At 38.5% G+C, this 27,094-nt stretch overlaps 1 protein-coding gene and 1 pseudogene across 1 annotated transcript; both read right to left on the bottom strand.

Annotated features, from left to right (window-relative positions):
- Positions 1-500: 500 nt before the first annotated feature.
- On the bottom strand, positions 501-4,092 carry LOC109095360 (serine/threonine-protein kinase pim-2-like). The gene is made up of 7 exons (XM_042729353.1): positions 3,818-4,092; positions 3,506-3,606; positions 3,364-3,414; positions 2,625-2,845; positions 2,378-2,547; positions 2,112-2,288; positions 501-1,974 (listed from the first exon to the last, which is right to left on the bottom strand). The coding sequence occupies exons 1-7, from the start codon at positions 3,879-3,881 to the stop codon at positions 1,826-1,828; spliced, it is 933 nt and encodes a 310-aa protein (XP_042585287.1). The 5' UTR covers positions 3,882-4,092; the 3' UTR covers positions 501-1,825.
- Positions 4,093-5,319: 1,227 nt separating this feature from the next.
- Positions 5,320-27,094, bottom strand: part of LOC109095355 — a 29,682-nt pseudogene continuing 7,907 nt past the window's right edge.

Below are 27,094 nucleotides of genomic sequence, written 5' to 3'. Positions count from 1 at the left end.
TTTGAAAACAAAAAATCTGAAGTGAAATTTAATTATTTAGTTTGTCTAAATCCCTTTAGATTACATGGAGAGGTTGGGGTTAATGACCTATACTGGGACCAGCCACCTGGGGGAGATCGAAACAAGGCTGCACTTTTGAGGACTAGTGCAGCACACTTGGTGTCTACTTGTGTGTGTGTGTGTGTGTGTATGTATAATATATATATATATATATATATATATATATACATACACAGTACATTCAGGGTGTCAGTTGCAGGCGTTAAACCATGTGGAGAAGTCAGTTCTGTCATTACAATAAAGCTAGCACGTGAACATGATAAAAACATTCCTTCTTCACTTGTCGGGAATAACTAACCTGAATGGTTGGACTAGAGAGGCCTGTTTAAAAATTCCCTTAACTTGATGAACAGAAAACTATGATCACTGATATGGCTGGAGTTTCTCGTTTTATTTCTTATTTGCATGAGCAAAAATGAATAGAAAAGGCGAGACAGGTGTTTCTTTAAATATAGATATTTCACATCTATATCTTTTATTCACAGAATCTCTTAAATTAAACATCATGTGACAACAGCCACGGCACATTGTTGAATACACAAGTATTTACAGCAAAACTGTTGTGCCAACCCAAGCAAAAACCGCAAGGATTTTTTTTTTTTATAACAAAAAATGAAAGCTGACTGTATCAAAAATACCCCAGTGTTTACATGAATGCATTACATGTTATGTTGGGAAAGGTCCAATTTGTACACATTCAGTTTCTAAGTCTCGAAACAAACAATTTGAACATGTCAATGCTGTTTTGGATCCAAATACAAAAGCAAATCACTTGCGGAACTCTTAACAAATTTCAAAGAGATTTTTTTTTGTCTTGCTTTACTTAATCCAGATCTGCCATTATGCATGTTTACCTCACATAAGACAGTAAGGCAGATCTCTTTGGTGTGTAATCAGACTATTAGAAAAAGCCCATAGGCCCTTTTTAGTAAACATCAACAGTGGGTTAGTGGTTGAAACCCTCCTGACATTAGTTAACATGCTGACCTTTGGGAACTACCAACAAAATGACACATAGCTGAGTTTGTTCAGTACAAAGCATCCTGACAACATTCTTTAAGTTACAGCCCAGGTATTTCACAAACAATACAGACAGAAACCAAAAGCCGGCTTAGTAATGGCTCTGAGGAATCCATCTAGGGAATTGGTTCATTTAGAGTAAACAGAATCCACAGGAATGTTCCTCTTCTCTTCTGTCGCACCTTCTTTTGAGAGTGTGTGTTGATAAATGGGAACAGATTCACATGAGCCTGATTTATTGTTCCGTCAGGCCTCCCGTCAAAAGACTGGAAAGCAGATCCAAGGTCTTTTTGAAACCCCTTAGAACAGGGAGAGAATATCACTGTACGACAGAAACCTGTAAAACCAGGTTTCATCGCAGGTTGGTAAATAACTGAAAGTCCACCTACTGTCACTTAAGTCAGTTAGAACAGTCAAGACGAACACAGTTTACTGCTTCTGAAATTCTTGCAAAAATAAATTAGTACATGGCTGAAAAAAATAAATAATCCGCAATAAATAAAAAAGTTGCACTGAGCTGTGGTGGTTGTAGTTGTGGGAAATATTCATTCATAAAGTAAACCTGCAGCAATCCAGGGCTATTCTAGGCATCTAGAAGCATAGATCCCAAGTCCAAATGAAGCCAAACAAAAAAATAAATAAGGAAGAATCCAGAAGCCAGCAACTAGAGTTCAGGAAGTCCAGTGTGTAAAACGAAACAGTGTGTGTGTGAAGTTTCTGAATCGAGTCCAAAGTCCTTCAGGATTTAAAGGCTTGGCTTGATATTGCTTTCCGCTTGCAAATCTCCAATGTCCTCAGAGCTCTCCGTCATCCAAGGATGCTGCAAAATCTGCTCCAAACTAGGCCGTTCCTCCGGCCTGTATGAAAGGCACCAGTGAATCAGAGACTGGCATTCTGAAATAAAAGAATAAAAATAAATAAATAAAGAAGTCATACAGGTTTGAATTGTGAGGGTGAGTAAATGATAATAGAATTTTCATTTCTGGGTGGACTGTCTTAAGAAAGTAGATTTCATTTTGTTTGGGGCTCACCTTTGGAGATGCGTTTAGTGAAACTTGGAGTGCCATGTACAATGTCGGCATCCCGCTCGAAGGGAATGTCTCCACACACCATGTCAAACAGAAGCACGCCCAGCGACCACACGGTGAGCGGACGAGCGCTGTAACACTGTTGGAGGATCCACTCTGGAGGGCTGTAGACTCTGGTCCCTAAACAGACGGAGGAGGGGTCATTAGAAACAGCTCCACATTCATGTTATATTCATGCATATGCAATAACCAAACTAAAGCTGCCTTACCTTCAAAGTCAGTGTAAATGGAGTCCTTCAGCAGAGCACCAGATCCAAAGTCAATGATTTTGATGTCTCCGGTGCGGGTGTCAACGAGGATGTTCTCATCTTTGATGTCCCGGTGCACGATTCCCTTGGAGTGGCAGAACTGCAGGGCTTCAATGACCTGTTTGAAGAATCTAAAAACAGACCAATCTCGTCAGTATTGTGGTTTACAGATAGAGTCGAATGTCAGAAGACTGTAGCTTTGTCGCACCTCTGTGCAATGGGCTCCTCCAGGGCCCCACGTTCAGTGATGAAGTCAAACAGGTCTTGGCAGTGCTGGGGTTTCTCAAACACAATGAGGTATCCCTGACCCTGCATCTCAAACCAGTCGAGCATCCGGATGATGCCGCGGTGACTGGGTAGCGACCCTGACTCTCCCCCCAGACGCAGGAGGAGAGCGATCTCCATGGGGACTTTGTTTGCTGTACCAGGCTATAAAAGGTAAACAAAAAGGTCATTATTAACTTTGAATCCTGATTATTTTCCACCGGAAAAGACGTTATATTAAAAAAAAAAATCCCTAGAAAACTTCCACATAAGGTACTGCAGGTGTACAAGTGGGTTTCTCCCTGGGTTATTAAAAGGGGAAGTACAATTTTATCTGTCACATATTTTGGACCTATAAATATTCCTCTTGTTTTGAAACCAAAAATATCTCGTCTATTACTATAAAACTGCTTCTGACACACGTGGGAAAGTCCACTTAAGTTTCCCTTTTAGGGTGTTTTGAAAAATCCATATCGTCACACCTACGTCACTTTCTGTATAAGGACGACGCTGTTCCGGTAAAAAAAAAAACCCCAAAACAATCAGAAGAGGGCGCTAGCATTCCTATCTCTATGATTTCATTGTTTGCCTGTTCAATTTGAAATTAATGTAGCTTTACTTAGATGACAAATTCAAAACACATATACACAAACATATTTGCATTAATATGAAGGATTACTCACCAGACTGGCCCACTGCTGAATTCTATCTCGGGATATTTGTTTGATAGCGACCTGAAATTATAATAAAAGTAATTTAGAGGAGAAATTTATGAAGACATATGCACGAATGTTTGCATTTTACATTAGAGTATGCTATTCTTACCTGTAGTCCGTCTGAAATGCGCTGTCCGGAGAACACAGAACCGAACCCGCCGCTTCCCAGAAGCGATCCCAGCTTGTACTGCTTCTCAAAGTGCTCCTTAACTGAAAATAAACACAGTCAAATGTAATAAAGGTGTAACATAACAACCAAGAATGCACGCCGGTCATTCTAAATTATGCTTCTGGATCAATGTACAATTTAGCACAAGCGCAATTTATTATTTAACTGTTGGTAAAGTTCAAAATAATTCAAACGTAGCCTTATAAACAGATTTTTATATTTTTTTCTTGTTCGGTATTTTAATGCACTCACCATTTTTTGCTCTCACGCCTTCCAGCTGATCCGAACGCAGGTCAACAATCCGTTTATCCAACATTTTCAGTTTTTATTCGAATAAAAACTCTAAAAACAAGTGATATCTTCAGCTGGTACAGTGCGAAGCTTCAGCAGAACATGTCCATGGTAATCTGTTAGGGTTCGTCAATGTCTTGTTTTCAGTTCAGTTCAAATTCCGCCGTTTGCAGTGAGCGAGTCACGACGACTTCTTCAAAACACTCGCACGCTTCTGAATCATCTCGCACTTTGTTGATGTTTAACACGCGTAGACACGCCCACTCTAACAAACCCGCCCAATTGTGTCCAACACGCTTGCAGTGTTTTGAACTGACAGCCAATCATAGCGCTGAAAAAAAAAAACGATTATTAATGAGCGCTGGTTAAAATTCTAGAATCTCCCCAGCTCTCGCGCCCAACGTTCCTCAGAAAGAGCGCGCGCGCGCGATGACGGGAATACCTTCGACATTTTTTTTTAAACGCATAAATTTTGAATTCACTCATGCACTAAGGCAAGATATTCCAGCTTTTTTTCTAATAGCATTTTTTTATGAAACCCATGAAATAACCATTTCGAATAGACTAAAAATAGAATTTAAAAAGCAGTTAGCAGAGATAAATGCCACTAGTAACAAATTACACAGATATTCGTGTCTCATCATAATTATAAAATACAAATAAAACTAAAATAGATGCTTATAAATACATTTTACTACTACTAAAAAAAAGAACAGGTAAATGGAAGTTAATCTAATCCTTAGATCCTCATATAGAATTATATGGCAAAATGTGCCCCTTCTTCTTCTTTTTTTATTTTTTTGTTAAACACTCAGATTGAATCTGAGTTGAGAAATGAAGTAGTACCCAAGTAACAAGTAATTTGAAAAAAATAAAAATAAAAAAACATGCTGGTCACTTTTGGATTATTTACTAGTAATTTAGGTCAAACAGTAGTAAAAAACCCCCAAGTCATTTAGCACAAATATTATGCACATCTGCACATATAAATAGGGATGATCTTAGACCCTTTGAAGGGCATAATGACTCATGCTTTAGCATGCTCTGTGCATGTGGGACAGTCCCACATCAGCTATTTACAAAATCGAATGTGGTTTTGTCTCCATGATGATATACCAAGAAAAACGGAACTTTAATAGCTAAGCGATGGCGTATGATAATGCTTTATAAGCAGATATTTATACCTCGCTTACGTGATCATTTGAGACTCTTGACTGGTAGATTTCAGCATTGCACCTATTCAGACACACTTCATTCTTTAATAAAACTGTTTTCCACAGATGAGAAATCTTCAGAAACATCAATCAAGTCTGAATAAAAAGGATGCCAACAAAAAAGTATATTTCTTCAGAAAGTTCTTTTTTTATTCCAAGAAAAAAAAGCATTTTCATCCCAAACAAGAAAATAAAAAGATTATATTAATCAATTAATTAAGAGGATAAAGTATGAGTTTTTTTTTTTTCTCAATAATTTTTCGTTTCTCCATGTTTTCTATAATGATATCAGTCATGTTTATTTTCACATGCACCTAAAGGAGTCCAGTGATGGTGTGAATGGTGTAAGAAAGAAAAGGAGTGGTTAGGTGAGTGTCACAACAATGGGGCATTACTGCTGGATGGCTGAGGCCAGTGATAGCTGATGGGAGGACAGTGTGCACTGCATGATGATGGAGAGAATGTGACTGGTTTGATCCCCATGTATCTGCCTCCTGCTTCAGATGCAGATTGTGCCTCAACCCTCCTTTATCAACTGCTGTCTGGAGAAGGTTCTCTATGCATGGCATTTTTTTCTTCATGCTGTCGAGGTATTCCTGTTGTGACACGGCCAAGACGGACGCCAATATTTCGTCGTCTTCCCAGTCTGTTAGGCCTGTTGCAAAACAAGAGCAACAAAACACATTATGGTTTGCTGACACAGATAAAAACAAAGCCTATTATATACACCACAAGTCAAAACATTTCACACACATGACTGAAATTCTTATCTGAAGCCTTCTGCTTAAATGCTTGAAATTAGTTTTATAGATAACTGTATCCACTGCCTGTAAAATGTTTGGAATAATTACGATTTTTTTTGATGTTTTTAATGTGAAATATGTCTCTTACGCTCATTAAGGCTGCATTTATTTGATCAACGATATAGTAAAAAACTGAAATATTGTGAAATATGATTTACATTTTAAAAGAACTTATTTTTATTTGAATAAATTCTAAAACGTAATTTATTCCTGTGATGCAAAGCTGAATTTTCAGCATCATTACTCCAGTCTTCAGTGTCATAAGATCCTTCAAAAATCATTCTAATATGCTGATTTGCTGCTCAATTATGTTGCTTACCATTTTTGTGATATATTTTTAAGGATTCTTTGATGAATAAAGTTCACAGCATTTATTTGAAACATATTTTTTTTAACATCATGTCATTAAATGTCATTATCAATAAATTAGATCATTTTAAAACATCCTTAATGAATAAAAGTATTCATTTCTTTGATTTCTGAAGAATCATGTGACACTGAAAAATCAGCTTTGCATCACTGGAATAAATTATATTTTCAAATATATTCAAATAAAAAAACTTTTTTTTTTTTAACTTGAAATAATATTTCACAATATTTTAATGTATTTTTGAATATATAAATTCAGCACTGGTGAGCAGAAGAGACTATCAAAAACATCCGAACTTTTGACCAGTAGTGTCTAAAAATTGATTTCATTATAAATCTAAAACAATCTAATTTTTAAGGCTGTTGATACTGTAAAACCAAACCAAGTGTGTAACATACATAGGAACTTACAGTCTTTCATTCTTTAACGCCTTTACTATTATTAAATGTGCATAACAGCAATAATAAAGAATGAGTAGGTGTGTCCATCTTTTCAGACTGATGTATATCCATTACAAGAGTTACAACTGTCAAAAACATTCCCTCCCTATTCGCACCTTCTTAAGTTCTTTAAGCTGATGTCAACAGTAGCTGGGGTGTGCCGATACTCAGCTGCAATCAAGTGTATTTAACTGCACATAACGATTGTACAGTACATGCTGCTTTCTGCATGAGTGTTGGGTACAATTCACACAGCTCCACACTGAATCACATGGATCACATCACAGATTCAAGTTGTGTGAGACGCATGAGGAAGGCGAGCAAGCGCAGTGATTAACATGGCATTCTTGAGCCCTGGATTCTTTCATACTGAATCAGGCAGGACAGCTAGACAGACTGGCAAGTGGGATTTCTCTTCCTCACCAAAAGCAGTAGGGGACATCTCTTGCATAATGGCCCGATAGCCCAGTGCTGGATACAGAGACACCAGAGAAGACGAGGTGGGTCTGTCTGGTCCAACACAAGACTGGTTACTGGGACCTGAACGGCGAGACAGAACACAGGAAATCTTTCTTTTGAAAGACTTAAGTACAGAGATCTATGTGGCGTCTCCTGTAGTGAATTTCATATTGCATAAAGAAACTTTATAAAATATTTTTTTGCATAGTGACATTAAAATGAAGTATATTTACACACAAATAGTCATTACTGTAATGCATCTGGACAGTTTAGTTTTGAGATTTTTTAATTAATTAATGATCACTCTTAAAGATAATTCTCTTTATTATATAACTATTATTCTCATGCATTTCTGTTACCATAATAATTGCTGTAATACTGGTTTTTATATTAAGTTTCTATTTATTTTTATAAATATACTGAACTTTCTATTCATCAAATAATTCTAGAAAAAATTATCAAGCTTTCCACAAAAATATTAAGCAGCATCAAACTAATAAAATAAGAAGAAATGTTTCTTGAGTATCAAATCACTATATTAGAATGATTTCTGAAGGATCATGTGACACTGAAGACTGCAGTGATGATGCTGAAAATTCAGCTTTGCATCACAGGAATAAATGGCATTTTAAACAGTATTAAAATAGAAAATGGTTATTTTAAGTTATTTCTACTCTATTTTTAATCTACTGTTTTTATTGAATTTTTGATCAAAGAAATCAAAGAAAGCAGCCTCGTTGAGCAGAAGAGATTTTTTAACGGTAGTGTACTTAACAGAATTTGAACGGCACAAACATGTTTTCTTGGTGCAAAATATAATTTCTTATTTAATTCCTTCAGATTTTGAAGTGAAATACAACCCGGACATGTTTTTGACAGGTTTCCTTATTTTAATTCTCAGTTTAATTATCCATGAACATCATGTGGCATTTCCCCTATAAACTGGCTCGCTGGAGGAAATGTGTCACACAGTTAAACTGATAGTTTTAATGACACTGTCTTTATTGTGAAGACTGAAAACAGACCTGGTGCACAGGGTGATGGGGGCTTGGATAGTGAGAGGGCCGCTCCGGCCGGGGAGGGGGGCTTAGCGGGTGTGTCCGAGTGCGAAGGATCAGGAATCTCAGGAGAGGGGGCGGAGCTGCGCTGTCGTGGGGATCGGGCATTCCATTCTTCCAAACCACTGGAGGCCGCAGCCGTGGCGGAGCTGCACGTAGCACTGGCCTTACGAGGCTGAGGGAGTAGCAAAAGTAAACACGTTCATTCACAAATGATAAGTGAAAGGCACTTCGTATCTTCAAAGTTTGTCACTCAAAATAGTAAGCATTCTTATACAAGGACATTTACAGAAAGTAGGTTTATGTAAAATCTCTTACGTTTGTTTGCTTAGATCAAATGACTCATTTTCTTTCTTTCTGATACACTGCTTTCAGTCAGTTCAAAAAGTGATTTATAAGAAAGCCTATAGCTTCTGTGAAGAATGTGTCTTCTTCACAGCTGGCTTAAGTGTGAAAACGCAATCCACATATGCTGTAGGTATTTGCGTAGCCGATAGTCTTAGCTATGTGTTTCTTAACTAGTGAAGCACTTCTCACAGCTAACTTGTGACTTTCGGAAAAAATTCCTTTGCGATCAGCATTAAACCAGCGATTATTTTATGACGCCAAAGGTTTTGTGAAGTAATTGTCGCACGCTAACTACCTGACTCCTACTGACAATCCTGTTGATTAGAATATAAATACAGCTTTTGTGATGGAATGACGCATGGTGTTAGGTAATTAGTTGGATTAGCACTGAAACAGGCAGGTTCCACACCTGTCGTGCCTGTTTTTCCTGGTCTCGAAGCCACTGCAAGTACGATTCTCTGGCCACTTGCTCTTCTATGGCCTCATTGGTGGCTTCCCAATCCGTGGCCCTCTTCTTGTCCTCCAGCATCTGTTGCTCAATCCAGGATTCCTCTGACGTTGTAATGGCATTCTTCATGAGTGACTGGTCTGCAAACTGCATAGAGACAGAGACAGATTCAGAAGAGGGGTTAAAGGCCACATTTTAGCCCTCAGGTGACAGGTGAGAATGTTTTCTGCTCAAGCACCTTGAAGATGAGTTGATTTGTGGGAAATGGAGAAACATTTTCCCCTATATGCAAATTGAGCAATAAATCATTTTCTAAAAGTGGATAAAGGACACTCATTTCATCTCAGAAATACAGAACGCATCTTATAAAACAGAGGGCATTCTGACTGGATAAGCTGCATTTGACAGCAACTGTAAACAACCTAAATTTAGGCTAATGACCATAATCTCCAGAATACTTGATTCTGATTGGTCAATCACAGCAATGAGTAATCAAATAGTTTTTTTGTCAGACAGAATGAACAAACAAATGATGCATGTATGATAAATAATAGATAGAACAGCAGAAATAATGAATGAAAGAACAACAGAATGAACAATAAAAAAGAACAATAGACAGAATGATAGATACAATGAACGAATGAGTGACAGAACAAATGATGACAGATTTTTTTTGTTCACTCTAGAGTGCAAGACAGAAGGCAAAAAATGTAAAAATTGATGTCGAGGCACTGAACTCCCGTCAAGCCAGTTGTGACAAAAATAGTATGTACGCTTACTATGATTATTGCCATCAGCCTGTCATTTTCTTCGTAAGAGACAGATACAGAGGAGGGGTAAAGGCCACAGTGTTGCCCCTCAGGTAACACGTGCGAATGCCTTCTGCTCAAGAGCCCTGAAGATGAGTTGACTTGTGGGAACAGGAAAAGCACTGTCTGCTACATGCATACTGAGCAATAAGCCTTTTTTTTTTTAACAAACACTTAATAGTAGATGATGGACATCATCATCATCATCATCATCATCATCATGTCTCAGAAAAACAGAATGCATCTCATAAAACAGAGGGTTTCTGATTGTATAAGCTGCATTTGACAGCAACTGTAAACTACCTATATTTAGGCAAATGAACATAATGACACAACTCTGTAGAATACTTGATTCTGATTGGTCAATCACGGAACTGAGTATATCTGTTGACCGATTTTTAGATGCATGTCTTTTTTTCCCTTGCTGTTCTTGCTGTGCTACATGTCCTCTGCTTTGGAACAGTGCGCCCATGTCTAAGATCTTGAAGCATGCAAAATGCCTGAAATAACACACTTTTTAACTGTATAATGCATTTCTTCCACCAAACTTTGTCTAGCTTTTTTGGACAATGTTGCCTCCATGTTGTTAATGTTACAAAGCTTTTGATCGATACTTTAGGAGAATGATAATGGAAATGTTCATATCAGCATTCCCTCTTAGCCACAAATTAGTCAGAGCGCTCTAGCTCACACACACTGTGCCTCTGTTTTTGATAGGAAGGCATGATCTGTCTTTGATCTGCCCGGCTTAAATTATCACAAGGCATGTGGCACGTAAACAAAACAGTGTGCTGTTAATAGGGCTCCCCCGAAACCACTGACGTGTGGAATGTTCCCCCCCTCTTCCACCCAGAGCAGTCTGGGAAATGGGACACGGCGGGTCACACTTTGTTGTCTCTTTGTGGCTTTGATGACGACTGTCGCCAAATTCAGACTTTGGATCAGCTGACGGAACTGCCTGAGTGAATGGGAGGAACAATCTGACGAGACAGTATTTTCAATGGACTTCCTAATTCACAAACCCACAATGACTTTGTGAAACATTCCTGAATAGGAAATACAGGTCATTACTGCATTTCAAAAAATTAAACATGTTAAAAAATGGCTGTTCTTGCACAAGCAGATGGAGGTGTACGTGCAAGAATACACAGAGACAATAGTAACACCAAAGTGCAAGAGCAATTAGCATATTTCACATTGAAAATGAAGCACAGTCGCAAACAATCACCAGATATTCTCACCGAAATGACACTTAAAAAAATACTTCTTCATTAATGGATTACACCCGAGCGACAACCTCCCGCTTTCTCTCGTGAAGCCAACAAGGAAGTGACTAAAACTGTAATTCATCGACTGGCCGCTTGAGGCTGGCTGCAAAAGGGAGTCAGTCCCATAGACTCCCCATGATAAAATGCACAACTTTACAGCAGAAAAAAACATGTTAACAGCCTGGTTCAAAAAAATGATTTTGGTCTATATTGCTAATTTTGCCCTTCATGACAACTGTGAGGGGGTGAATTTTTTTATAACTCATCCATTTAAATTATATTAAGCCTTAAAGTTCTGCATAATTAAGGGCGTGGCCACTTGAGTGACAGGTGGATTGCCGCTGCTGAAAATGCCGTCGCGCTAGGTGGGCATGGCTTCAGCAACTAGCTCCTGCCTTTTTGCCCATTTTCGATTATCCGGGAGAGTCTCGTGGTTAATCGCTGCCAAGATGGCGATGGCCCGCTCTGCACACTTTGAGCTTCAAAAATGCTCTTCAGGAGTCTACGGGTGACGTCACGGACACCACGTCCATGTTTTTATACATTTTTTACAAAAAGAATGAATCTGTTACTTCTTTTTAATACAGTGAGTTGTACACTTTTTAAAAGCAATGTAATGTGGTCCCAATAAAGTAGTTAGTAAAAATGCTTCACTTATATATGAGTTCAGATGCAAAAGCCTCTAAGTGGTGTCTGAAATTTTCTTCTAAAATGAGCATTTTTATTATGCTCCTACGTGTAGGTTCAGTAAATTCACTTCAGTGGCAATGAAAAGATCCTATTCGTTGCCATTAAAGTGAAATAACTGAACCTACACATAGGAGTCTGATAAAAATGCTCATTTTAGAAGAAAATGTATATATATTGCAGATACCCACCCCTGGTTTGAAGGCAGGAAGTCCGAGCCCAACTCCAATTGTGGCTTTGTTGGGATTCACTACAGAGTTGTAGTGAATGTTCCGATGGTAACTAACTCTGATTGGCTCGTCCTTATTTTGGTGGATGCCATGGAACGTGTTGATTGGTTATAAAAGAAGCCATCAAAATAATAATTTAGAAACACACAGAACAAGGAACAAGATTTACTTATGCATCAATATAAAAGCAACATGCATCACCACAAAGGCTGTTAAACATATTGCATGTAAATATTGTTGTCGCTGCTAGGAAACGCTAGTTTTGTTTACTGTTGTTGTGAAGTGCTGAAGTTGCATTTGGTTTCGTGCTGCATCGCGTACATTGTCAGAGTCGTGCGCTTGCTTAGCCCTTTGTTGTGTTAAACCGTAAAGCGTGTTCAGCTGAATTAAATTTTCGTTTTGTCAAATGGATATAAAAAAAAGGTTAGTATTAGCCGCAGCCCTCGTGTGAAGACTGAAGAGTGTAAAGACCACTGAGTCTACCGTGCAGGGACACTGGCAAGGGATCGCATTTGACTCATCCTCTTTTCTACACCTTGCTTCACTTCTGTTTCAGTTCTTATGACCAACTCTTACTATGTGTTTCCATATCCCTACTAATACTCCCACTCACAAACCACACATCACACACTATAGGCAGCACAATCCTAACAACCTGCACACTTTGCCTATGTCTGCTAATACACTACTTTTTTTTCTATTGTCTCTGGAATTGTCATGTTTGCAGTAAACAAAGCAGATTTCATTACATCTATAACTAGTCATTCAAGACTAAACCTCATGGCCCTGACAAGAGACGTGGATCAAACCAGAGGACACTGCTACACCAGCAGCCCTATCCAATAATTTCTCATTTTCCCACACTCCCCGTCTGATTGGATGAGGTGGAGGTACTGGTCATCTCTAATGATTGGAAATGTATTCCTTTACCTTCTCTAGGTATTAACAGCTCCTTTAAATCACATTCACTCACTATTACCCACACTTCTAAAATCCATTTTGTAGTTGTTTATCGACCCCCAGGACCACAAGGTAACTTCTTGGATGAATCAGAAGTGCTGCTCTCAAACTTTCCTGAGGATGGTACTCCCCCTAGTTATGCCTGGAGACTTCAACATCCACCTACATAAACCTCAGGCTGCAGACTTCCACACTCTGCTTGCCTCTTTTGGATCTCAACCGAGTGTCAACTACTGCTACTCACAAATCAGGCAAACATCTGGACCTTATTTACACACAACACTGCTCAACTGATCATGTACTGGTTACTCCACTGCACACCTCGGTTCACTTCTTCTTCACTTTTAACCTCAACATGGTTCCTGACACAACACATACCCCTCCACATGTCATCTTTCGACATAACCTACACTCACTCTCACCCTCTCGGCTATCTGCTATGGTTTCATCTTCGCTTCCTCCCCCTAAACAGTTATCATCTCTTGATTGCGTTTGTCTTTCAGACAATTCCTTACAAACTCTTACATCTTGTTTAGACACTGTCTGCTCCCCGACCACCGGGCCAGCCCATACCACCCCTTCTGCCCCTTGGCTTTCTGATGTTCTCCGCGAGCATCGTTCTAAGCTCAGGGCTGCTAAAAGGGTGTGGTGCAAATAAAAAAATACTACTGACCTTAATGTGTCACTCCTCTCTTCCTTCTCTGCTAATGACTCCACTCTCCACTGTTAAAAGGACATACTACCATAACAAAATTAACAATTCGTCTAACTCTCGCATGCTCTTTAAAACATATTCCTCCATCTTTTCCCCTCCCCCTCCTTCATCAACTCTAACAGCTGACGACTTTGCCACGTTCACAATTAATAAAATAAAAACCAAAAATTCACAAATTCCCACACCACAATCTGTCAAACACATCTTACCAGCAAAGATACACTCATTCACATCCTTCTCTTCACTCTCTGAGACAGAAGTCTCCAAACTCATCCTTTCTAATTAACCTACTACTTGTCCGCTTGATCCTATTCCATCCTATCTCCTTCAAGCCATTTCTCCTGCAGTTGTACCAGCACTCACTCACATCATTAACACATCCCTTCATACAGGTGTTTTTCCTTCAGCATTTAGACAGTCTTGTATAACTCCACTACTTAAGAAACCTACCCTCAACCCATCTATTTTTAGAGAACTACAGAGCGGTTTCCCTTCTTCCATTTCATTGCAAAAACACTTGAACAAGCTGTGTTCAACCAAGTCTCTGCCTTTCTCACACAGAACAACCTCCTCAACAGCAACCAGTCTGGTTTCAGAAGTGGACATTCAACTGAAACTGTGACTGGCAAGAGCGGATTCCAAATCTTCAATACTTATTTTGCTGGATCTATCCGCTGCTTTTGACACGGTTAACCACCAAATCCTCCTGTCAATTGGCAAAGGGCATCTCAGGAACCGCACTCCAGTGGTTTGAGTCTTATTTCTCAGATAGGTCCTTCAAGGTATCTTGGAGAGGTGAGGTGTCCAAGTCGCAGCATCTAACTACTGGGGTGCCTCAGGGCTCTGTTCTTGGACCACTTCTTTTCTCTGTCTACATGGCATCACTAGGTTCTTTCATTCAGAAACATGGCTTTTCATATCACTGCTATGCTGATGACACTCAACTCTACCTCTCATTCCATCCTAAAGATCCGACGATAGCTGCTCGCCTCTCAGCTTGTCTAACAGATATTTCTTGCTGGATGACGGAACATCACCTTCAAACTCAACCTTGCCAAGACCCATCGTTTCATCACAATTTCACCAACCAGTTAGGCAAATTCATTACTTCAGACTTGTGTGCCCTCTGGAAGCCTGCGTTCTGCAAGTGAACGTCACTTTATTGTGCCATCCCAAAGAGGCACAAAATCACTTTCACGGACTTTTAAATTAAATGTTCCCTCCTGGTGGAATGACCTACCCAACTCAATCCGAGCAGCTGAGTCCTTAGACATCTCCAAAAATCTGCTAACACACATCTCTTCTATCTTTATTTGACCCTCTAACTCTAGAAAAAAAAATTCAAATTAAATACTTAAAAAAAAAATACCAACTAATAGCTTGTTTACTCTATTTATTTACTAACAGCTTGTTTTCTTAAAAAAGACACTAACAAAAGCTTCTCTAGTCTTTTTGTATTCTATCTTCTGTTTTTATTTATTATACAATTAACACTATGTTGTTAAATGCCTCTAACACTAGATTGCTCTATTCTTTTCCTATTCTGTCTTTTTTTCTCATTTTCTTTTTATTTATTATATGATTTAAAAAACCTTGCTATGTGTACTGCATTAAGCTAACTGAGACTTGTTATAGCACTTAAATATCACTGCTCTTTTGTTGATTTTGATTGCTTCCATTGTCCTCATTTGTAAGTCGCTTTGGATAAAAGCGTCTGCTAAATGACTAAATGTAAATGTAAATATAATTCCTTGCAATACCAATAAATCAATGAAACAATTTTCAAATCGGTCATCGTTATTTACTCAGGTACTTGCATGGTGGTGTATTGTGAAATGTACGTAATTCAGTTTTATTGACACTTGATGCAAATTCGACTCACCTGTGCCATACTGATAAACTTCCACTGGCCGATTGTACATCTCTGCCATAGCCTGCATCTCAATATGGTTTCCATGACAGTTGTTCTTCCTCTTTCTGTTGATGTATGTAGTGAAGTCCTCGGTTACATAGTTTGAGAAGTAATCTGCATTTTTCATCTGCAAGTAAAATCATACAGAAAGCATGAATTTAATTAAAACACGAACAGGTTTTGTACACTCTGAGAATCCCAAAGAACATCACATACCAAGTAATCCATGCAATGTTTGCGGACGACTTCGTGCATATCTTGGTCTCCATAAACCTGATCAGCTGTAGAAAGACGATGATACAAGGTTTATTTGCAAATAAACACAACATGATCTTTACATGCATTCATTTTACAAGTTAATAACATTTTATTGCAATTTCTTCAATTTCTTGTAGTGTCTCTGCAAAATAAAAAGTTATTTAGTTATGTAACAATGTACACAATGTCATTTTTGCATTTATTTCATGCCACACAGTTTTCAGTGAACTGTATTTATTTTTATAATTTTTGTCTTCACTTTTAGAACAAAAAAAACAACAAAAACAAACTTAAAAACAATATTGTTCATGTTAGTTTATAGCTGCATGAAGTTAGCTTTTAACACCTTATGAAATAAAAGTGTGCAAGTAACCACTGAGTGATCTTGAGGGGTTTTGACAGGCAAATTCTGTAATGCATGCATGCGTGCAAGGCAACATGTTTCGTTCCGCAAGCGCCACTTTTGGCGGGCTTTATCATAATCATTTATGTGCGAGTGACTCAAAGCAAGACAAGGGACCCAAATACGGTGCAAATGTAAACAAATGGGCATACGAGCTCCGCTCAGAGGCCAACACCTTTTTCCTTTTAAAAGTAGCGATGTGATATGCAAATGAGCCTTAGCCTCAAAGCTCATTCCGGCTAGTCACATGACCACTATCCGCAAAGATTCTGAGAATCTCTTAGTCAATTTCCTCTTTCGCAGTATCGGCCCACTTCTGTTGTGACACTTCTGATCAGACGAAGGAAGCTGCACTTGCCTCAAAAAAAAAAAAACAAGCTTTAAATGAAAGTTCAAACAAACGCACCAATACAGGTGCTTTATTTAAAGACACTTGGAGTTTTTAGTTCCCCCGAAGAGGCCCTGTTAACCTGTCTATATGTTATCTGATACAATAGTGTAGGGTGTGAGAAAGAGGATGTTGTTGGTGGAGAAACTTTGGTTTAGTTCAATGTCTAGTCGAATATCCTACAGCAAAAACTTTTTCATTACTGCTATTATGCTCAGCAATTGGCACTGACTGAACACTCTGTACTTCTTAGGATATTAATTTGATCTGAAAGAACCTGTCGTACTGTTCCCAACATGAACAATAGTTGGCATTTTTTGGCAGGTCCATGTTGTTTTCATAAGCTAGCTATAGATGTCACTCCCTATGTTTGCCCATTTATGAATGCTTAGAGCTTTTCATTTGAAGGTAAATGCTGTTGGCACAACACTACGCTTTGGGATCAGAAGCCACTTCTATTCTTTTTGTCAGGTAAAAATGCATTTAGCAGTTAGGACAATAAAACCTTTGTTTTTAATTTTTCTAAACCGGTTCAGTGGGCTTGTTAGACACAGGTTCATTTGTTAAAATCAGGACCTTGACATTTGAAACTGTAGGAAGATCTGAGCTCAAACATAGGAGGAGAACAGCAGCTGGAGATTCGGTCTGCTTTTGGTTCCCCATTTGGCCTGATGATGGTATTTCCATCTGTCTTACCCTTTCCATTCATTACAGCATGGTGCAGTGGATAATCAGACCCGTTGTCAGTGGGTGCCGCGGGGGAGAGTCAGGGATTTCCCTTTGCTCCTTTGCATTTTTTCTGACTCATGTGTGATGATAAACACCTGCCTTCTTTTTTTCCTGATTTCACCCCAAATTTGAATAACAAACAGCTTTACTATAGTGGTGCTGCCACGTGGGGCCATGCACTCAGCTGGAACTTTTGCATGTACAAACAGTAAGGAGAACTAAGGAAAAATATTTCCTTAAGTATATATTGACCTAAATTGCATCTTCAACATTTATATTTTGGGTTAATGGTTTTTCAAAACTGCTAACTTCAAAGGGGTAGTCCACCCAAAATGTTCGTCCTCACTTGCTCACCCTCATGTTGCTCCAAACCTGTATGACTGTCTTTCTTCTGTGAAACACAAAATAAATCTTGAAGAATGTTGGGGTCCAAACACATTTGGATCATGCTGACTTGTTTTTTTTTTTTTTTGACAAAAACACTTTTCAAGATATCTTCTACAGGTTTGGACTGACATGAGGTTGAGCAAATGATGCCAATTTTTAATCCTGAACCACGCTTTGGACATGAGTAAAAGTCACATGGCACATTGAGAGGTTTGTTATTACTTTAACAGGTGACCAAACTTACATTTCTAAGGCTCTTTTGATCTGGGCCAATAATTAACCACCTAGTACACCCTAATAAACCACATAGCAATGCCTTAGAGACAACTCAGAACACCCAAGCATAACTGGCGGTGGGTTTTGCACATCTGAATAAATACTTATTCAGACAATATAAAAGGTTTTCCACTTCCAAGAATTTACTAAGGTGTTTCTGAGTGTATTCTCGGGTGTTTCCAGGGTTGTTCAGAGTGGCAGTTTATGCCATTCGTTTTTGCCTAATGACCAGTCAAAAAAAATCTATTTTTTAAAAGATTACGATTGGTGAGGTTTTTAAAACGTTTTGAAAGAAGTTTCTTATTTTGAAAGTGAAAAGCGAAAGTCATGTGTGGCCAACTATGGTGACCCATACTCGGAATCTGTGCTCTGCATTTAATCCATCCAAGTGCACACACACAGCAGTGAACACACACACACCGTGGACACACACCCGGAGCAGTGGGCAGCCATATTGCTGCAGCGCACGGGTAACAGTTGGGGGTTCGGTGCCTTGCTCAAGGGTCTCACCTGGTTATTCACTCCCCCCTCCGACAATTCCTGCCGGACCTCGAACCTGCAACCTTCGGGTTACAAGTCCAACTATTAGGCCACAAATTATTTTGACAAAGACTGTATTATTTGATTAGTACAAAACAAAGTACAATTAATAAATATTGTGAAATATTTTTTTTAAAGAATTATTTTTAGCGTTTTTTGCCTTAATTATGACAGGACAGTTTAGAGATGACAAAGCGAAGTGGGAGAGAGAGGGGGGCAGGATTGGGCAAGGTCCTTGAGTTGGGATTCGAACTCGGGACGCCCGTCATGCAATGACACTATGTCGATGCCCATGAGGCTATTGGCGCTGACATTGTGAAATATTAAAATAATTGCTCTATTTTAATATATATTTAACATGTAATTACTGATGCTAATCTGGTGCATTTCTTATTATTATCAATGTTTGAAATGGTTGTGCTGCTTAATACTTTTATGTAAAACTACGATACACTAAAGTTCAAAAGAACAGCAAACATCTGAAACAGAAATATTTTTTAATATCACATATGTCTTGACTGTCACTTTTAATCCATTTAATGCATCATGGCTGAATAAAAGTATTACTTTCTTGTGTAAATTTAGCCTATGCGATATTCTTATCCCAAGATACGTTATAAATCTACACCTATTTTATGCAAGCTGCAACCTTTATAATGTATCATTTATAATTCATTATGTGCATTTATCATTGGAACCTAGATTAACTTTTTTTAATTGTGTTAATAGTCTTTCTAACAGACAAAATAAAGTAATGCGGCACATATTAATTTTAATGATCTCTGAAATAAGGATACAATATCTTTATTCTGATGGTCATGCAAACAAACAGAACACAGACAAACTTTGCTGTTTACATTCACATAACTGTGTCTCAACAGCAGTGAAAACATGACTAGCCCACCGCAATGATCACTCAGCAATAGGTCGTTTCCCAACACTAAAAGCGAGTGGTTGACCTCTCCGCAGCCAGTGATGAGAAAAAGATCGGCAGTGAATAAAAAAAGCGGAATAGAGAAATTTGCTGGGTAGGTCTACCGCGAAAGAGCAATGCCGCTGATAGAATTCATGAGAAAAGAGAAGAACAGAGGTCCACCAAGCAAGAGCAAAACCACAAGCTCACTTCCACTGATGTAGGCCACAGATAGTGTCTCGATTCTAAGAAAGAGGCAGGCCCAGCTTACAAAAGAGAGAGCTTAGACCTGCCCTTGAGGTCTGGTGGTCATCGATAAGGTTTATCCTCAAAATGCAGGGCTGCTGTGACATCACAATGAGCTGAATTAGAAGAATCAAATTAGAAGATTCCCAGGAACTTTACACATCCTACGTGAGCTTCATTCACATATTTCAGCAGCAGGAAATGTGTCATATGTAAACAGTATGGATGCAATGAAGAGAAACGCAAACTGCCAAAATGAAAAGACAGCTCAGTATAAACAACACCAACAACCTTCAGTCATGGCCAAAAGTTTTGGCAGTGACATCAATTTTGTGTTTTGCAAAGTTTGCTGCTTCAGTATTTGTAGTTTATTTGTCCACATGTTTCTATGGTATACTGAAAAACAATGATAAGCATATCATAAGTTTTAAAGGGTTTTACTGGCAAAAAATATGAGTCAATATTTACAGTGTTGACCCTTGTTCTTCATAACCTCTGCAATTTGCTCTGGCGTGCTGGATATTAGCTTCCGGGCCAAATCCTGACTGATGGCGATCCATTCCTATCTTATTAGTTCTCCGGAGTTGATCACAATTTGTGTGCTTCTGCTTGTCCACTCGCCTTTTGAGGACTGACTCAAGGTTCTCTATGGGATTGCAATCTGGGGAGTTGCCTGGCTACGGATCCAAAATTTAAACGTAATGATCTTCGAGCCACTTCTTTATCACTCTTGCTTTGTGACATGGTGCTCCATCATGCTGAAAAAATGCACGGATCATCACCAAATTGCTCATGGACCGTTGGAAGAAGTCACTCTTGCAGAACGTTTTGATACCATTCTTTATTCCTGGCAGTGTTTTCGGGCAGAATTATGAGAGAGCCCACTCCCTTGGTTGAAAAGCAACCCCACACATAGATGGTCTCAGGATGCTTCACTGTTGGCACGACAGAGGACTCATGGTAGGACTCCATTCCTTGTACTTCCTGCAGAATTTCAGTCTTCACATTTTTCTTAGAGAGAAGTGGCTTTTTTGGAGCCCTTCTTGACACCAGGCCGTTGTCGAGAAGTCTTGGCCTCACTGTGTGTGCAGATGCTCTCACACCAACCTGCTGCCATTCCTGAGCAAGCTCTGCACTGCTGGTGACACGATTCTGTAGCTGACTCCTCAGGAGGAGACGGTCCTGGCGCTTGCTGGACTCTCCGGGACGTCCTGAAGACTTCGTCACTGCAGTCAAACCTCTCTCCTTGAACTTCTTGATGATCCGGTAAATGGTTCTTTCAGATGCAATATTCTTTGTAGCAATTCCCTTGCATGTGAGGCCATTTTTATGCAAAACGATAATGGTTGCACGTGTTTCTTTTGAGGTGACCATTGCTAACAAGAACACAATGATTGGAAGCTCTTCTTCCCTCCTTTTATAGCAACCAGTCTGCTCTTACAATTTAATTAATAATGATAGTGATTTCACCTGACTAATACTCATTCACACTTTCACATTTCCTGCTGGTCATTTTGTGTCAGGATCAAAAAACTGTGAATTTTTTATTTTATTTTTATTTTTTTGTGAAAAGTTCATTTTTTTTGCCAATGAAGCTTTTAGCAATTATTTAAAACGCATCTGATCACTCTACACAATATAATCTAGAAACAATGTGAATGAACACCACACCAGCTTAAGCAGCAAACTTTGCCAAACACAAAATTTATGTCACTGCCAAAACTTTTGGCCATGACTGTATACCAAACTGCTTGGGTTAAAAATATAAGACCACATTGAAAATCTGGCATAATGTTTAAGGAATTCTGAAAAAATGAAAGAAAAATCTCAAGATTATGAACTTCTGCATTTCTATGGCTAAATGTAAGCAAATCCCAATCATGCTGGAGAACATGATTATCAGGTTTTGTTCATGTCACCTCAAGTGCTGCTGTCATGAAAGAATATATTGTACACCTTATATGTTACAGAAGTCTCACAGATTTAACATGAACTCAAGTAAATATGACAGAATTGTAATTTTTGGGTGAACTATTCCTGTACCTATTTCACAATTGCTTCATGACGCAAACATGACTTAACAGATATTTTTACCATAGCTACTTCATTAACCCATCTAATCCCACTGGTCATAATAGTGACCGTAAAAAAGGTTTTCATTTATTAAGCTTAAAAATCCTTACTGATATTTTAGTGCACTTCCTGCAAATATGGAGAAAATAAAGGGTCTCAATATAATATGTGCAGTTTCACGTGATTAGTGCAAATTGTCACGACCAGAGCAGTTTATTTCCTGTTTGTACCTTGAGAAGATGATGGCTGCATCAAAGATCCAAAATGAAAGGCTAGTAAAATATGTTAAACTAAAGATTTTTGTACACATTATCTTTAAGGTGTCTAGTATTAATATATAAATACACATATATTCAGTTTTGATGAGTGTGGTCATAGAATGAGTAAACATGTTGATGGTCACAATAGTGACCAGTGGGATAACAGTGAACTTAGGTATACAATATAAATCCAATTGCAGTTAGCAGTGAAAATTACACTAAAATGTTGCAATGACAAAATATTGCACTAAATTAGAAGTTCAAATGTTACAACAAATTTACAATATTGATGTTGTAATACCAGTAGCGCTAATATAAAAATTTGATGATATATTTCATACAACATTTTAATAAAATAAAAATAAAAAACGTTGATGGTTGTATTTTTTTGTATTTTATCTCAATATTCCTATCAAAGTTGTATAAGGTTTTTTATGCATAATAGTAACCCTTGAATGTGATCAAACAGTTGAAAATAGCTGAGCTAAGATATATAACAATTTTTATGACTACAGAAATATGTTAATTCAGTACACACATTATCCCACCGGTCACTATTGTGACCGACCATAAAACACAATTTTTCACACTCTTTTCCAAAAAAATGTCAAAAAATAATTATTGATTATTTCAAAGGGTTACTAATGACACATCATTTGGATATTTTCCATGTCTGGGAAAAAACTGGGATTAAAAGGTTAAACCTTGATGCCCTGTGTCCAAATATGACTGTGTGGAACATAAGTTGCAGAGTTCATCCAGAAAAGAGCTGAGGTCACCCACGCTCTGACCTGCACTCTTGTATGCTCCTTGACTCATCTGACAGGCCACGTCCACCTTGACAGCCGATCAGTAAACATGCTCTTCAAACAAATGAATCGATGCAGTACTCTAAAAACAGGCACCAGTTACAGCAGGCCCAAAGGTAACTCCACTCAACAGCCTTATTGACTACCGTGTGTTCTGTTCACTTATCATGAGCCTCAATACGCTATGAATTTGAGATTATGATCGTATAGATCAATGCATATTGATTGCCAAGCGCATTGGGGGATCAGATCACAAACGTATTTTTAAAGTACACCTTGTGCTTTCCATAGCTAAGGAAGTACAGTTAGATATCGAATAATGGCTTATGTACGGACTGAACTGAGTTACATTAGAGCCAGAAATGTCAGCCGGTGATCATGAGGGTATTGAGTAACACAGAGCTTACTATTGCTCCAGAAACACCCTGATGGTCAAATACACTCATTCATGCTCACGAGACTGTATTGCAACCAGGCATGCTGTCTACTGGCACACTCCCGTGCAGGTCATAGAGGACCACTGAAAAAATCCAGCGTAAAACTCCAGACTTGAATTATGTGTCTATACGATTTCATCAGCAGCTTGGTTTTGTAAGAAATGATGCCAAGAGATGGTGATGACAATGTTTTCTGTACATTGGCAAGAGAAGATGCAGCTCTTGGTGGTGTCTAGGCGAAAGTTGGAGAGACTTGCTGAGCATCTGTCTTCCAGATGTGTAAAAGTTCACGAGAAAACTAAGTTAAAGGGTGGACGGTCTTATCACAACCACCGTCTGCAAGTCAAGTGATTGAAACCATTTTACAACCGAGTTTCAAAACGGTTTTCGTCGGTTAAACGCACATTATAAACAACATTTGCGATAGATCAATCGAAATACGCTCCTTGACTTTGCTCTACAGCTCATTATCAGACTTGCTGGCTTACGCTGGATCAAACTAGTCAACATTCTCAAATTCTACACCATTTCCCGTCTCATAGAAACCAAGCACTATAAAAAGATGTTACGTGAGCGGTGCTTATGTTGAAACTTGTACTTTCCTGTCCTAGAAGGGGTCGATCAATGTTATGACAAGGAATCTACTAGCAACCCTTGATTCCAGCATGGCTTCAAACTTTGCTCCATGTTTGCCACAAAGGCAGTAAATGATGTCCAGGAGTCGAATACTATGCTGGACCAGATAGTTGAAAGCTGACCTATGCTTTTCACATTTCATGTTCACAAATATCCAGTGCGTTGACCTTGTTGTGACTGATTTGAAGATTTTATAAGAAAATGTCCATATCATGTACATTCAATAGTGGAGTTTAAGGTTATAATTCACCTATAAATGAAAATTCTATCACCATTAACATCGTTTCAAGCCTACATGACTACAGGCGTGTACCAATTCACATACTTAGGCATTATTCTTTGCCTTTTTGTAGTATAAATAGTATGGTCAGATTAAAAGTGCATTTCAAATATCCAGATGATGTGCTAAATTAACCAAAAAATGAAGTGTGGAATTTTTGACATTTCATGAACTCAACTGTAGCAGTTTTCCTGACATAACAAAGAGGAAAGACTATCAGACTCTGACGCTGGAGGACATACCACCCTTATGAAATTCATAAACTAGATGGTTGGGTACACAATGCATCACATAAGTGCACAGTATGTTATTTGGGACACCACTTATGTGTGTTTCCTATGCATACAATGAAAGTCATTTTGGGGGTGAACGATCCTTTACCCAAGGGTAAGGTGGGTGGACGCCACCGATGAATCTGGGAGAAAGGAATTTCAGCCACACCTTTGCATTTCCCACTACATCAAATCATGTTATGGCATTTGTGGCATCTGCTCTACAATCACAACAAGATGACGAACTGCAAAATGAGAGGAATGCAGCCGAGCTGTCTGTCAGAGGTTCATGGCAGGGCCACAGACAGCTTTGTTTACTACAGAAGCAGGTATCTGGAAGAGATCCTGCTGTGCGTGCAGGGGAAAATGGGCTCAGGGCTTACATTGAAATGTGCTTTGCAATATGACGGGGATTTTTATATACAGATTCAGACATGTGAGGTAGAGGTTATTGTTGCTTCAGGTGAGGCTGTTCTTAGCCCTGCGTCTGCCAGGGAGCCTCAGATAGATCAGAGAATAAATAACACTTGTTCCTGAAATAGAACTTTACTTAAAGGGAAAGTGAAAAAAAACAACTGACGTGACAAAAGGAAGTACACATATTTAAACTTAATTCTGGGGAAACAGAGTGGGACAAAAAAAGCCTAGATGACGAATAAAAAGGGTTTTGTTGCAATATCCTATACAAAAGTTCTTGGAGAGGATTAAAACAAAGCAAGAAGCAACTGCGGGACTTTGCATTACAGCTTAATTTTTACCAAACACCACTACATAATAAATTACACCAATGTTCAATCAACAATTGCATTTATTAGCAGTGTTTGCAAAGGCAAACATCGCTTTTACTATTGCAGATATTTATGATTAGCGATTTGAAAAAATAAACAAACTGACTGAGCACCTGAACCCTATCTAGAGATCACCAACCACCTCCAACAATGCTATTTTAGCATTTCTATATATAGTGATTATAGTATTATTTCATATTTTAAATATGCTTTTATTTTATATATATAGTAGTTTTTCATTTAAATTTGAGTATTTTGTGTTATGTGGTTGTGTCATTTTCACTAGGTTCTGTTTTTTTATTTATATTTCTATTAAATGTATTTTTATTTGCAAAAGTTAGCAGTAGGTAGTTTTATTAATTTTAGTTAACTTAAAAATATGAACTGAAATAACTAAGTTTTTTAATTTTTCATCTAATTTTATATTTAATTTCCGCTTCAGTTCATCATTGCCCAAAAACTATTTTAATAGTTTTAGTTAACAATAACAACATCCTATAACCATCAAGCATCGTAAAGACAACATTGCAACAAATGATTTTCTCCAGTATAGACAATTATTCTGTAAAGTAATCAAGCTGATTAGCATAACTGTAGATAAGACCATATTAGTACGAAATTCAAATGATGTTAAAAGTGCCCCATATCAGCTATTTTACAACGACTTTGAACATGGCACATCCAATCAGATTTAAGAGCCATAACTATGCTTTTTGAATATTTATTCAAATACAAAACCTCTAGCAAACTTCACATCACAGGCAGACTGTTATAGAACAGGGTCAGAGGTCCACCCACATACTTGGGCGCTTTTATCCCACTATATCGAAATTTGCTTGGAAAGAGGGAGTCTTTGAAAAATGCACAGTCGACACTGTTGCACTTCAGAAGAATGTGCAAATCCAAGGCAAAAACAAACAAATGCAAAACTGTTTCTCGAACAAACAAACATTCAACTTCCTTCAGTGTAGGATTACGATCCACCCTGTAACCAGAATCTTCAATGGGACGACTGGAAAAATAAAGCATTTAAACGAGCTCTCGTTACAGTACAAGAATCTGCACCTTTTCAACCCACTGACCTGCGGAGCTTGAGCTATTGACGGCCAACAGTTTTGGAAACTACATTGGTTAAACTGTTTTGAAGAGCCTATATTAGTGTTTGTTTAGCTGGCTGGTCCAGTCACCCCACTCCTGAGAGTAAACAGCCAGTGTGTGTGTTTGGTAATGGTGTCAACTGCTTCCCCCTGCTTTTCCCCGTTTCACTAAAGACCAGGTCGAGCTCTGGAAAGAGGGTGGTGGTGCTCTGGATAACCAGCAGAGCCAGCACTGGAAAGGAGAGCGAAATGCTGGGCGCTAGGGAGCAGGGATCTAACACATGACACCGTTTCCACGTATCATAAAGGAAAGAAGTGCATTCCCAACACGAAACCCTGAACAACAATTACTGCAAGCACAGAATACCTGCAACGTTTTCACCAGGATGTGGTGATTCCCAACAAAACTTTTTTTTAAATTAGGCCGTGGCTGTATAAAACCACACTAAGTGGGAATATTACAACCGTTGTTGAACATTAGTAGATTGGGTGGATTCAACTTGTTTCAGCCACTCAAACCGCTAATGTGTGAAACCACGAAACCTCTTGAAGGTTTTTTCTCTTTGTAATTAGCAAAACTGAAACCACAGGGGCAGAATTCTCACTATCGAAACAGAAGACACAGTGTTTGTTAAGCATGTGTCCATATTAGTGCTCATTTTCTGTAAAAATGAAAAACATACCCCCCCATGATGCGGTTGAAACATGATGGGTCTGATCAGAAA

The sequence above is a fragment of the Cyprinus carpio genome, chromosome B8, assembly GCF_018340385.1.
Source record: "Cyprinus carpio isolate SPL01 chromosome B8, ASM1834038v1, whole genome shotgun sequence".
NCBI classification, from domain to species: Eukaryota; Metazoa; Chordata; class Actinopteri; order Cypriniformes; family Cyprinidae; genus Cyprinus; species Cyprinus carpio.
Note: the sequence above shows the minus strand (reverse complement) of the source record. Positions and strands in the feature narration are given on the sequence as shown.

Excerpts from the sequence above, each read along its gene's own strand:
- LOC109095360 (XM_042729353.1), bottom strand. The coding sequence starts at position 3,881 with ATGTTGGATAAACGGATTGTTGACCTGCGTTCGGATCAGCTGGAAGGC. Across the intron at positions 3,607-3,817 it reads AGGCGTGAGAGCAAAAAATG|TTAAGGAGCACTTTGAGAAG; the intron begins GTGAGTGCATTA and ends GTTTATTTTCAG. Across the intron at positions 2,289-2,377 it reads CATTTACACTGACTTTGAAG|GGACCAGAGTCTACAGCCCT; the intron begins GTAAGGCAGCTT and ends CCGTCTGTTTAG.